The sequence below is a fragment of the Heterocephalus glaber genome, unplaced genomic scaffold, assembly GCF_053883595.1.
Source record: "Heterocephalus glaber isolate CG9 unplaced genomic scaffold, H.glaber_assembly_v1.0 deba00001428, whole genome shotgun sequence".
Lineage (NCBI taxonomy): Eukaryota > Metazoa > Chordata > Mammalia > Rodentia > Bathyergidae > Heterocephalus > Heterocephalus glaber.
Genome location: NW_028258293.1, coordinates 25,435,061 through 25,449,543, shown reverse-complemented (window position 1 = coordinate 25,449,543; position 14,483 = coordinate 25,435,061). Strand labels below are relative to the sequence as shown.

Below are 14,483 nucleotides of genomic sequence, written 5' to 3'. Positions count from 1 at the left end.
TTTTAAAACTGGGGCAAAAAATTAAAAAAACCAAAAGGTCACAGATTGGATACCCCACAACCTTCTACTAAGAGTCTATTTTCTTAATTAGTAAATACTAAATTCTTGGGCTACAGTGATGACCATGTCACTCTGCCTTTTTAAAAAATGTGCAGTGTTTACTGATTTTGCAAACATGCACTATAGACAAGCTATAATGGATTGTGAGTTAAGAAATAATAGTAAGTAAAATATAAATTAACTAAGTAAGATGAATCAAATGAGTTAGGGCTTTGTTATGGGATGGCATATTATGTAAGATAACATTCCACAAAAAGAGAAATGAGGATTCTTGAGAGCTCTCGAAATTTTTGAAAAAATTTACATAGGTGATAATGTCTTTGGCAAAGATTTCAACGAATAACAGAGATGAAAAAATTGTGTCATGATGAGAAGCTTGTTTCATGGTAAAGAATTTTAACTTTACACAAATAGTAATTACCTATCTGTGATCTCATATCGCTTTAGTCTCCATATTATTTTTAGAAATTTAGCTATGTTATTCTTACTTTCAAATACATTTTCATAAATATTGCAGTCATATAGAAGATAAGGAAAATAATTAATTTTCTTAGATACTGATTAATTCATGATACCACTACTATATGGTTGACAAATTAAAGGGGAAAGTCATGTTACTGCAGATTCAGAATTATATTGCAAGTTAAAACTCTAGGTCTGCTAAGTGTCCATATCTGTGATGTTGATTTTATACTAGAGGTGTAATTGAGTAGTGGTAAGTTAGAAAAGTAGAGTCAACATTTACTCGAACAGAAATTGGAAAGTCAAAATAAAAATTTCTTAAGAAGAAATGAAAATTATCTGAGAATAATAAAGTTGTTACAAAAGATTAATCTAGAATATAAGGTCTTTCTTCTCTAGAGGAAATTATCAATTATGGAAGAGGAGATGAGAAGATTAAAGGCTTATTAAAATTGTACATATTTATTGGATAGTGAAGATTAACACTGGATACCAGAATCTGTCCACAAGGGGGATTCTGGGAAGTAATATGGATATTGCCCTGCAACCCTGAAGACATAAATGATAGGAGCAAGGATGAAGTAAAACTAGTCCAGGCCCTGCCGTGACTGAAATGATTCAGGAATGCTGACTCTTCTGGTCTTCCATGGGAAAGTAGGAACAGTTGTGAAAAAATAAAACATCCCCAGATGCTCAAATAATGTCTAGATTTTTAACACACAATGTCTCACATTATTACAGAAGACAATTGGCCAAAAAAGGATACAAAACATAATAATTATAATGAGAATAAGCCAAGAAGAGAATCCATATATGAGATGATTATATCCTTAGGTCATACAGATAACAGAACAAATAAAAACAGATTTTTACCTCTTACATATGTAAGTATATATAATAAGACTGAAATTATTTGGAGATATGTGAATACTATAGAAAAAAAGTAAAGGGAGTATTATATTGAAACCTATGAGTAAAATGAAGTTTCCTAAAATAAAAACAGAAGGATTTAAGACAAATTAAACACAGATGACAAAAATAGCAAAATAGAATATGAGGAATAAAATAAAAATCTCTAGAAGAACAGAGAAAAGAAGTATGGGAATTTTAAAACATTGGAGGTTTAAAAAATTGGAAGTTAAATGGGAATGAGGATAAAGAACCAAACAGGTAAAATATTTGATAAATAAATTGCAAACAATATGCAAAATTAATAAAATAAGTCAAGTTGAAGATTTGTATAGGAAGAATTTAAACAAAGCTACTCCAAAGAGAAAATTATAAATGCAAAGAAAGAGAATAAATATAATATCTCTAAAACAACAAGGTTACATTGACATCTTAGGTGCAAATTAGAAGGCAGAATGCTTCCCAAAAGACTGAAAAGGAAATAAAAGCTGCTTTAGAATTTTATAACCTTGAACCATAAAATAAAATTAAAAATTAAAATAAAATGAAAAGAAACACTGAGGAAATTCACCTCAAACAAAATTATATCAAAAGAAGTATGTAAGTTTATTTTCTGACATGAGTAAAATAACAGATACATTTTGTTGATGAAAGTAAGAATGAATAACAAATGAAATTTCTAACAATTAAAAATTTCCAGTAAATTTCTAAGAACTTTTTTTGTGGTAATTAATGATTGAACTCAGGATAGCAATGAGTTACTTCCGTAAATGCATAACTATATAAGAATCATTGAAAGTATATTTGGAGAAGTAAATTTTATCAATAATAGTCTATAAACCAGAAAATTGGTAAATAGACTTAAATTCTTATAAGATTGCTTTTAACAAACTTGGGTATAACACACAATTTATATTAGAACTTTTCAAGTTGCATAGATACCTGGAAGGTAATGGTTAGAGTTATCATAAACACATGTATAAAATCAAAATAAATGTGTCATGTGGCAATAACAGCAATATAATCCATAGAGAAAATTATTGTTATGAAAGACCCACACTCAGGTTGAATTATATGACAGTACATAAAAGATAATAGTCTGAAGAGAAAAAAATACAGTAATTGTGTTAAGTGTGCATGAATTTAATAGTAAACTTGTATTAAAGTTTCAGATTTCTATAAATAGAAATTGTATGATACTTGAAAGCAGACATACATCTATATTGTAATAATATGAATAAATCCACTTATTTCCGTTTTATCTATTGAAGCACATTTCTAATTCTGAAATGTGATCCCCCCTGAAGTCCAAGGTAGGCAACAGTGGCCATAAGAATAATTTACCTTCAGTTCTAAGATGCTGGCACATGCACAACAGCATTCAACATGCCTGTCTTGTTCTTACATGCCTGTGTAGCTCTCATTTTAGGCCTTTTGTCTGTATTATTACAATGTGATGGGTTAAGGTATTCTATAATAGCCTGTGTGGAGTTTCTCTGGAATAAACTTGTTTCTGGCTAACAACAACAACAACAACAACAAAGATAGATAGTTCTAGGGTGAGTTCGATGACTAGTTTTAAATTCTGTCAATTACTTAAAGTCGGAGACAGTGGAAGACTCACAGTTTTATTCTGAGCATCCTGCAATTATGAAGACAAATACTTAGAAAGTAAATATAGTTATATTGAGTGAAGAAAGATACTCCAAGAAATATCAATTATTCTAACAATGTACATGTTAAAATCTGATTTAAAAGTATCAATCAGATGTCGCAAAGAACAGAGAAAATTTTCATAACCTGCTAAAACAAAATCATGAGAGGATTGAGGGGACAGAGCAAGAACCCAGAAAGAGATGCTGAGAAGTGATATGAAAAGCAATGGGGAATTCAGCACTCTTTAATATTCCAAGAGAGCCAATACAGCCACATATTGAAACGTAATTTTCATAATGATGCATTCTTCTGATCGAACTTTCATAAAATTGCATATAGAGTCTATATGTATTAGGTGCTATTCCTTTTCCATGATGTGTCTCTGCAACAGTGTTTTCTTCACACGATCATAGATCTGTTTGGTTCTGACCCCATAGATGATAGGATTGAGCATTGGTGGCACTACAACGTAAAGATTAGCCAGGAGTATATGAATATAGCGGGGAACATTTCTGCCGAAGCGATGTGTCATGAAGGAAAAGAGAGCTGGTGTGTAGAAGGCAAGGATGACACACACGTGAGACCCACACGTGCTGAGGGACTTGAGTCGGGCTTCCTGAGATGGGAATTGGAAAACAACTCGAAGTATCTGTATGTATGAAAAGGCAATGGCTATGATGTCAAACAGAAGATTACATATGCCGCATAAGCCATAAATGATATTGATCTTGATACTGCCACAAGATAGACGAGCAAGTCCCATGTGCTCGCAGTAAGTGTGGGGAATGACATGATTCCCACAGAAGGGCAATCGCATAATTAGAAACACAAGTGGAATGACAAAAATAATTGCCCTCCCTAACACACCAAGACCAATCAGAGAAACAACCTTGTTGGTGAGCATGATGTTGTACTGGAGTGGATTGCAGATGGCCACATAGCGGTCATAAGCCATTGCTAGGAGGACAGTGGATTCCATAACTGTTAATTTGTGGATGAAGAACATTTGAGTGAGACAGTCTTCAAAGATGATCTCTCTGAGATTAATCCAGAAGATCCCAAGCATTTTAGGGATGGTAGCAGTAGAGAGGCCCAAGTCAATGGTAGCCAACATGGCCAAGAAGTAAAACATGGGCTGATGCAGACTGTTCTCAGCCTTGATTACCAGCAGAATAGTGAAGTTCCCTATGAGTGCGATCATGTATACAGCACAAAAGGGAAAACCGATCCAGATGTGAAGAGTTTCTAGACCTGGGATCCCCAGCAACAAGAAGGAGGATGGGTGAGATGGAGTATCATTGGGAGAGAGCATCCTGATTCATAAGGCATCCACTCAGTCTTCAGAAATATATACTTATCCAGTCTGGAGGTCCCTGTTCAGTTTTCTGCAGCTAAACCTAAAGACAAAGTAACACTGTAAAATTTTATATATGCTCTTCTGCAAGTAATTCCATCCATTTGAAATGCATTGTGTACAAGGGCCGGGGATGTAGCTCAGTGGCAGTGCACCTGCCTGAAATGCACTGTGTAGAGAGTGGTAAGCGAAATCTCAAGGGTAAGTCCCTGAAGGAAATTACAGACTAAATTGAAATTTAAAAATGTGCTGCATGTTACTTACAGCTTTGCTAATATCGTTTTCTTTGATAGCTTATCAATAGTTGGCCAATATAAAATTATTTTTTGTAATACTCTCTTCATTAACTATCTTCTCTTATGATCACTATCATCACCAAGAGAGCCTCATTGAATTTTGACCAATGTAGGTTTCTGCTAGCTTATGATTATCATAATATTCTAAATTGATTCTTGTTGTTTGAAAGGCAATATGTAAAGCAACCCACAAGATGGTTCATTAATATCTATTCAATAACCACACATAACATTTATGCCAAAATATTAAAAATCATCTTGGGGTGTTAAAATTGCATTGTTAGTATTTAGGCATATAATCTTAAAACGTGATTGAACAATAGTGAAGTATTTACATGGATTCATATTAGACCGTGCTAAAATCATTTCTTTTATTTTCCATAAAGTTCATTGTTACATTTTAGGTATAAAATACAGTTACAATGTACAATTTAATTAACTTAATTTAATACAGTTAATTGTACAAGATCATTAGGATCTTGAACATTTACATGACGTATCTTGGTTCTTATTTTTTCCCCACTACCCTGCCCTCCCTTCACCTCCTCCACCCTTCCCTATTTGCAAAAAGTTTGTTTCCATTTTTTCTTTTTCTCATATTTTTTTCTTTTCCCTTCTTTCCTTTCCCCTACTACTCCCACTTCCCCTACTCCTTTAGAACTTTTCTTCCTATTACACAATATCAATCATACATTTTTAAAGAATAACAAGATCAAGATTTAGAGGACATTGCCACAGATTTTACAGAATTTAAAAATATATAGAAAGCATATTACAAAAATCTTTTTGGAAATAAATTTGATAACTTCTATGAAGTACCTTGGAAGACAAAGTAATGAAACTGAAAGAAAGTATATTCCTAGCTTGAAAATCTACCTATATGACAACAACAGGCTCATATCCATTTTAACTGATAAATTATATCAAACATTAAAAGCAGAAAAAGAAGGAACACTTCTCCCCTCATTTTAGGAAATTAGCACTGTGCTAATACTAAAACTGGATAAAGATAATAGAATAGAAAAGTATGAACATAAATAAAAATTTGTTTAGCAAAACAAACTATTAGAAGGCAGATGTGGCAGTACGTAGTAAGTGGTTTTATTATAGGGATCGCAGTGTTAGTTCAGCATTGGAAGATGCACCCCTATAAGGCATCATTTTAACAAAGGAAAGGAAAAAGCCATATGATCCTGTCACTAGTTGCAGAAAAAGTATCGAACTAAATTATTGGACTAAATTCTACAGCTGTTCATGGTAAAAGTTATCAGGAGACTAGAACTAGAACAGGACCTTCTCAACAGATAAAAGACATGTACTCCATACTTCCAGGAAAAATGCCTTATATGAATGGAGAAAATACAATGCTTCCTCTCTAAGGTGGGGAACAAGGGCAGATATGCTTAATCTTCATCTGTCCATTAAAGGTTGAAATATAGGCCTAAATCAAAATAGTTAGGCAGTAAAAATAAACAAATAGCATAGGATTGGCAAGGTAGAAGTAAAATCTTTAGATGTAGATGAAATGATCATCTACAGAGAAAATACTCAGAAATCTCTAGGAGCCCCTAGAACTTGTATTTGAATTTAGCAGGATTAAAAACCACAGGTATACATAGAAATTCAGATCTATGTATTCTTGCATAAATGGAGAAGTGGATATTGAAATTTAAAAGTTATGTAGGATTAGAAAGGACCTGGAAAAGTAAAAAGAGAAAAAAATAACAGTGTTGGAAAACATTTGTTACCTACTTTTAAAACTTCTTCTAATGCTATAAGGCAATGTTGGCAAAAGTAAAGACATATAGATCAATGGAATAAAACAGAGAATCTAGAAATACAACCACTGATTTTTGTAAGATTATTTAACATTAACATTTGATAAAACATAACCTCAACTCAAGAGCAGAGGAAAAGATAATGTTTTCAATAAATCGTACTAGAACACCTGGTATCTGTATGTAAAAAATTAACCTCAACCGTTTATTTCCATAAATAAAAATAACTTGGAAGGATCTATTAACCTAGATATGAAAGACTAAGACTATAAAACTTTAACAAGAAATTATACGAGAAAATGTGCATGAATTTAGGGTAGGCAAGAATTTCCTAGGATACAAAAAACATAATGTATAAAAGGGAAATTGATAAATGAGATTCCATCAAAATTCAGAACTTTCAAAGACATTTTAAAGAAAATGACAAGTAGTTCTTAATCAGAACATATTTATAATACATATACCCTATGACCAGAATATATAAAGAACTCTTAAAGCTCATCAATAGACAATCCAATTAAAAAGACCACATAAGAAGATGATAAATAGCCAGTACAGCACAAGGAAAAGTGTGCAACAGTAGAATCAGAAAAATGTTAATCAGTACAATAACAAGATCCTATTGATGGAACATGCTGAATCAGCCTGCTGCAGACACACGGGTCTGTGCACGCCCTACCAAGGTCCCGAGTTGCGCAGAAGACACCGAATCACCCCACTGCAGACAGGCAGCCACCTGGTTCCACACTACAAAGACGCAGAGGATACCAGACCACCAGACCAAGGTACTGAGTCCTGTTGCTCCCAGCCCAGAAGTAGGGGCTTCTGAGCAGCTGTCCCACTGCTCCTGGTCCAGAGGAAGGGGCTTCCTTGTCACTATCTCTCCTGCTGCTCCCAGCCCAGAGGAAAGGACTTTTGGGCCACCTCCTATCCCACTGATCCTGGCCCAGAGGAAGGGGCTTCTGAGCCACCTTCCCACTGATCCTGGTCCAGAGGAAGGGGTTTCCCGGCCACCATCCCTCCTGCTGCTCCCAGCCCACAGGAAAGGGCTTTTGGGTCACCATCCCTACTGCTGCTCCCGGCCCCTGTCCCACCTCTCCCAGTTCAGAGGAGGTAATCCGTGCAAGGGCTAACAGCCCCCCACCCCAGTCGAAATGAGAAAACACATAAATAAGTCTCAAAACCAGACTCCCAGATCACCTATGGCAATCCCAAAGGGAAATGAGATGGAACACTCTGACACTCAACCACCTGGACCCACTGAAGTGGCAACAAAAGGGGATCTGGAAAGAATGAAATCAGAAATAATTTCTCAGATAACAGGAGAAATTGTGCCCCTAGTGCAAGACATGATTAATAAATCTAGAGAGGAGCTGAGGAACATGATGGAATCCCAACATAGGAAACAAATGGAATCCATAAAACAGATGCAAATAGATTTCCAGGACATGAAAAACTCCATTGAAAGTTTACACAGCAGAATGAGCCAATGTGAGGACAGAATTTCAGATATAGAAGATAAGATTGCAATTAATGACCAGGAAAAGAAAAACTGCCTCAAAATTATAAGGAACCATGAGAAATCAATCCAGCAGCTGCTTGACGATGCAAAGAAGAATAACATAAGACTGATTGGGCTCAATGAAGAAACAGGAGAGAGTGCAGATGACGTAAAAAAATCTCTTCACAGAAATAATGGCAGAAAACTTCCCAAGCAGGAGAAAAGAGCTTGAAATACAGATAAGTGAGGCACATAGGACTCCAAATAGCCTTGATAAAAAAAAACCCAACACATAGGCATATAATTGTTAAGATTCCAGAAACACAACATAAGAGCAAAGTTCTACAAGCAGTCAGAGAAAAGAAACAAATCACATACAAAGGAAAGCCCATCAGAATCACAGCAGACTTCTCAACACAAACCATCAAGGCAAGAAGAGCTTGGAGTAACATATTCCAAGCCCTAAAAGAAAACAGCCTCCAACCCAGATTGATGTACCCTGCAAAATCTTCTTTCAAAATTGATGGAGAAATAAGATACTTTCATGACAAAGAGCACCTTAGGAACTTCATGAATACCAAACCAGCACACCAAAGAATTTGACACAATATCCTAGGAACAGACATTGAGGATCACAACCCCAGGAAGCAAAGCAGAATGAACCCATCTGGCATGACAAGAAATTAAATGTAAAGGGGGAGAGCCCAACAAAAAGAAAAAGTCATGGCAATGACAAGTCAATACGTTTCAGTTATAACCATCAATGTTAATGGTCTCAATTCACTAATCAAAAGAAATAGACTGGCAGAATGGGTCAAGAAGCAAAATCCAACAATATGCTGCATACAAGAAACACACTTCATTCAAAAGGAAACTCATAGACTGAAAGTTAAAGGGTAGAAAACAATACTGCATGCGACAGGAACCTGAAAAAAAGGAGGGGTAGCTATCCTCTTTGCAGCTCAAGTAGATTCCAAACCAACACTGATTAAGAGAGATGAAGAAGGACACTGCATCCTTGTAAAGGGAAGAATCCAAGAGGAAGGGATGACAAACATAAATATCTATACACCAAACACTAGTGCTCCCAACTATATAAAACAAATACTAACAGACATAAAAAGTCATATATGCACTAATACAATTGTAGTGAGGGACCTCAATACCCCACTGTCACAAATAGATAGATCAACTAGACTAAAAATAAGTAATGAAATACTAGAACTCAATCGAACTCTTGAACAAATGAACTTAACAGATGTTTACAGAGTGTTCACCCCCCAAAAATTAGAATATACATTCTTCTCAGCTGCACATGGGTCATTCTCTAAAATAGACCACATACTCACACAAAGAACATGTTTAAGTAAGTGCAAAGGAATTGAAGTTATCCCCTGTATATTATCAGACCATAGTGTGATGAAATTGGAGATCCATAGCAAAAGAAACTCAAAAACTTTCATAAACACGTGGAAATTGAACAACACACTTCTGAATAACCAATGGGTCACAGAGGAAATTAAAGAAGAAATCAGACAGTTCCTTCAATTAAATGACAATGACAATACAACATATCGGAATCTGTGGGACACAATGAAAGCAGTCTTACAAGGGAAATTCATAGGAGTGAATACACATATTAGGAAAACAGAACGAGCCCAATTAAACAACCTGATGCTGAACCTCAAGTTTCTAGAAAAAGAAGAGCAGGACAATCCCAAAGCTCATACAAGGGAGGAAATTATAAAGATCAGAGGAGAAATCAATGCAATGGAGACTAAGAGAATGATACAAAAAAATCAATGAAGCCAAGAGTTGATTCTTTGAAAGAATCAACAAAATTGACAAACTTTTAGCCAACCTTGTCAGAAAAAGGAAAGAAAAGGCCCAAATCCATGCAATTAGGAATGAAAAGGGTGAAATTACAACAGACCCAGCAGAAATCCAGAGGATCATCAACACCTACTTCCAGAACCTATACACCAATAAGATGCACAACACAGAAGAAATGGACAGATTCCTAGATACATATGAATCACCAAAGGTGAATGAAGAAGACCTAAAAATTCTGAACAACCCAATATCAACCACTGAAATTGAAAATGTAGTTAAAAACTTATCAACTAAGAAAAGCCCGGGCCCTGATGGCTTTACTACTGAATTCTACAAGACATTTAGAGAGGAACTGCTGCCACCACTGTTTAAACTCTTCAATGAAATTGAAAGGGAAGCAATACTCCCAAATTCATTCCTGGAAGCAAGCATCACCTTGATCCCCAAAGCAGAGAAAGACCCAACCAAAAAGGAGAACTATAGGACAATCTCACTAATGAACATAGATGCAAAAATCCTTAATAAGATACTGGCAAACAGAACGCAGAAGATCATCAAGAAGATCATACACCCTGATCAAGTGGGATTCATCCCAGGGATGCAGGGATGGTTCAGTATACGCAAATCAATCAATGTAATACACTATATCAATAGAGCCAAGGACAAAATAAATGATTATCTCCATAGATGCAGAAAAAGCATTTGACAAAATCCAGCATGCATTTATGATAAAAACCCTACAAAAATTTGGAATAGATGGTCTCTACCTCAAACTGATAGAAGCCATCTATGAAAAACCAACAGCCAATATCATACTAAAGGGTCAAAAATTGAAATCCTTCACACTAAAATCAGGAACAAGACAAGGATGCCCACTATCACCACTCTTGTTCAATATAGTTCTGGAAACATTAGCCACAGCAATTAGACAAGAGAAAGAAATAAAAGGAATAAAGATAGGAAATGAAGAAGTCAAATTGTCATTATTTGCAGATGACATGATACTCTATATAGAAGACCCCAAAACTCCACCAAAAGTCTTCTAGACTTAATAACTAAATTCAGACAAGTAGCTGGCTACAAGGTCAACACACAAAAATCAATAGCTTTCCTCTACACCAATGACAGACTCACTGAGAGAAAAATAGGGCAAATAATTCCTTTCACAATAGCATCCAAAAAACTGAAATACCTAGGAATCAACCTAATGAAAGAAATCAAAGACCTCTTCTCTGAAAACTATGGCACTCTGAAAAGGGAGATTGAAGATGTTATCAGAAAATGGACAGATATCCCCTACTCCTGGTAGGAGGGATTAATATAGTGAAAATGGCCATACTTCCAAAACCGCTATATAGATTTAATGCAATTCCAGTTGAGATCCCAGCATCATACTTCATAGACCTTCAGAAAACAATCCAAAAATTCATTTGGAACAAGAAGAGACCCAGAATAGCAAAAGCAATTCTAGGTAACAGAGACATGGCAGGGGGTATCACAATCCCCAACCTGCAACTCTACTACAAAGCTACTGTGATAAAAACAGCATGGTACTGGCAAAGAAACAGACCTGAGGACCAGTGGAACAGATTAGAAGATGCAGAAACAACGCCAGACACACTCAGCCATCTCATCTTTGATAAAGGAGACAAACACTCTCACTGGAGGAAAGATAGCCTCTTTAATAAATGGTGCTGGAAAAATTGGGTTTCAACTTGCCAAAGATTAAAAGTAGACCTGTATCTCTCACCATGCACTAAACTAAAATCAAAATGGATTAAAGATCTAAATATTAAAATAGAAACTCTGAACCAGTTGGAACAGAGGTTAGGTAGAACCCTTGAAGACATCGGTGTAGGAAAAGATTTTATGAACAAAACCTCAGTTGCCCATGAACTAGCACAAACAACCAACAAGTGGGATCTCTTCTTATTAAAAGGCTTCTGTACAGCAAGAGAAACCACCAGCAGTGTGAAGAGACAACCCACAATGTGGGAAAAAATCTTCACCTGCTCTTCCTCATCAAAGGTCTACTATCTCAAATCTATAAAGAACTTAAAAAGATCAGACCTCCCAAATTTAAAGACCCAGTCTGAAAATGGAGATATGAAATGAACAGACATTTCTCAGACAAGGAAGTAGAAATAGCAAATAAATACATGAAAAGATGTTCAACATCACTGGTCATTCGAGAGATGCAAATGAATACAGTGCTGAGATTCCACCTCACTCCAGAAAGAATGGCTGCTATCATGAAATCAACCAATAACAAATGCTGGCGGGGCTTTGGGGAAAGAGGAACCCTGCTCCACTGCTGGTGGGAGTGTAGACTGGTGCAACCAGTGTGGAAATCAGTATGGAGATGCCTCAAAGAACTAGGACTGAAAGTCCCATTTGACCCTGCTATTCCACTGCTGGGGATCTTCCCCAAAGAATTAAAAGAATCATACCACAGTGATATATGTGCACCCATGTTCATAGCAGCGCAGTTTGTAATAGCTAAAACTTGGAAACAGCCCAAATGCCCATCAACTGGAGACTGGATCAAGAAAATGTGGTTTTTTATAAAATGGAGTACTACTCAGCCATAAAAAATGAGAAATTAGAGACATTTATAGCTAAGTGGATGCAAATAGAGGTGATATTCTTAAGTGAAATAAATAGGACACACATGTATAAATACCAAATAGTTTCTCTGGTGTGAGAAACTGAAAGTGTAAATAAGGACTAAATGTATAATAGGTCATGTGAAATAGGAAGAAAAGGGGTAAAGGGAAAGGAAGTGGGAGGGGTAGGGGAAAGGATAGAAGGGAATGGGATTAATATGAGAAAATGGAAAAATAAGAACAAAATCTTTGTAAATAGGGAGGACTGGAAGGGTTGAAGGGAGAGCTGGGCAAGGGTGAAAAATAAGAACCAAGAGAGACTATGTAAAGGTGCAAATTTCCAATGATGAATGTCATTATATTGTATACTGAAATGTACCAATGATTAGAATGAATAATTGATAATGCAAAATAGGAAGAAAAGGTTCAAAGGGGTAGGGGTAGTGGGAGGGGCGGGGGAAAGGAAAGAAGGGAAAGGAAAAATAATGAGAAATAGAAAAAATGGAAATAAAGTCTTTGTAAATAGGGAAGGGTGGAAGGGGTGAAGGGAGGGCTAGGAATGGGGAAAAAATAAGAACCAAGATGCATTATGTAAAGGTATAATTCCCAGTGAGAAATGTAATTGTGTTGTATACCTACAATGTATCAATAAAATAATTTAATTAAAAAAAAGATCGTATTATACACTCATTAGGGAGATTAAGGTAAAGGTTTGAAAAGAACAAATGTCAGCTTAGGTATGAACCACTTAGAACTTTCTAATACCGTTACTGTGAATGTAAACTGATAAAACCATTTTGGAAAACAATATAGAAATTTCTTGTATTACTGTTAAAAACCAACAGTTCTGTTCCTAAGATTTTACTTAAGAGAAATGAAAACACATGTTCACAATAGATTTGTACATACAGGTTGACTGTCCCTTCTCTGAAATTCTTGGGACCCGAAGTGTTTCAGATTTTGAAATCCACTTGATCTGCAAGGAGGTTAGCTACTCCTGCTTTTTTTCACGTTTCTGTCACATGAAGTATTATTTGCCACCCTTTAACTTTCAGTCTATGTGTTTCTTTTAAAAATAAAGTATGTTTCTTGTATGCAGGATATTGTTGGATCTTGCTTCTTGACCCATTTTGCAAGTCTATTTCTTTTGAGTGGTGAATTGAGACCATTAACATTGATAGTTATAACTGATACATATTGACTTATCATTGTCATGACATTTTCTTTCTGTTGGATTCACCCCTTTGCATTTACTTTCTGGTTGTGCCCATTGGATTCATTCTGCTAGGCTTCCTGGGGTTGTTATCCTCATTGTCTTTTCCTAGGATATTGTCTAAAATATTTGGAGTGCTGGTTTGGTATTCATGAAGTTCCAAATGTGCTCTTTCTCATGAAAGTATCTTATTTCTCCATCAATTTTGAAAGAAGATTTTGCAGGGTACATCAATCTGGGTTGGAGGCTGTTTTCTTTTAGGGCTTGGAATATGTCACTCCAAGCTCTTCTTGCCTTGATGGTTTGTGTTGAGAAGTCTGCTGTGATTCTGATGGGCTTTCCTTTGTACGTGATTGGTTTCTTTTCTCTAAATGCTTGTAGAACTTTGTTCTTCTGTTGAGTTTCTGGAATCTTAACAATTATATGCCTATGTGTAGATTTTTTTTTTGATCAAGGCTATTTGGAGTCCTATATGCTTCCTGATCTGTATGTCAAGTTCTTTCCCCTGCTTGGGAAGTTTTCTGCCATCATTTCTGTGAACAGTTTTTTCTGTCATCTGGACTGTCTCCTGTTCTTCATTAACTCCAATCAGTCTTACGTTATTCTTCTTTGCATCGTCAAGCACCTGCTGGATTGATTTCTCATGGTCTCTTTCTATTTTAAAGAAATTTTTCTTTTCCTGGTCATAATTGCAATCTTATCTTCTAAATCTGAAATTCTGTCCTCACGTGGGGTCATTCTGCTGTGTAAACTTTCAGTGGAGTTTTTAATTTCTTGAAGATCCATTTGCATCTGTGTTATGGATTCCACTTGTT

At 35.7% G+C, this 14,483-nt stretch overlaps 1 protein-coding gene across 1 annotated transcript; it reads right to left on the bottom strand.

The window, feature by feature from the left end:
- Positions 1 to 3,445: 3,445 nt before the first annotated feature.
- LOC101704423 (olfactory receptor 52E2) lies at positions 3,446 to 4,399 on the bottom strand. Its single transcript, XM_013064954.2, has one exon. It carries the CDS (start codon positions 4,397 to 4,399, stop codon positions 3,446 to 3,448), a length of 954 nt encoding a protein of 317 aa, XP_012920408.1.
- Between the last annotated feature and the right edge of the window lie 10,084 nt (positions 4,400 to 14,483).

Excerpts from the sequence above, each read along its gene's own strand:
- LOC101704423 (XM_013064954.2), bottom strand. The coding sequence starts at position 4,399 with ATGCTCTCTCCCAATGATACTCCATCTCACCCATCCTCCTTCTTGTTG.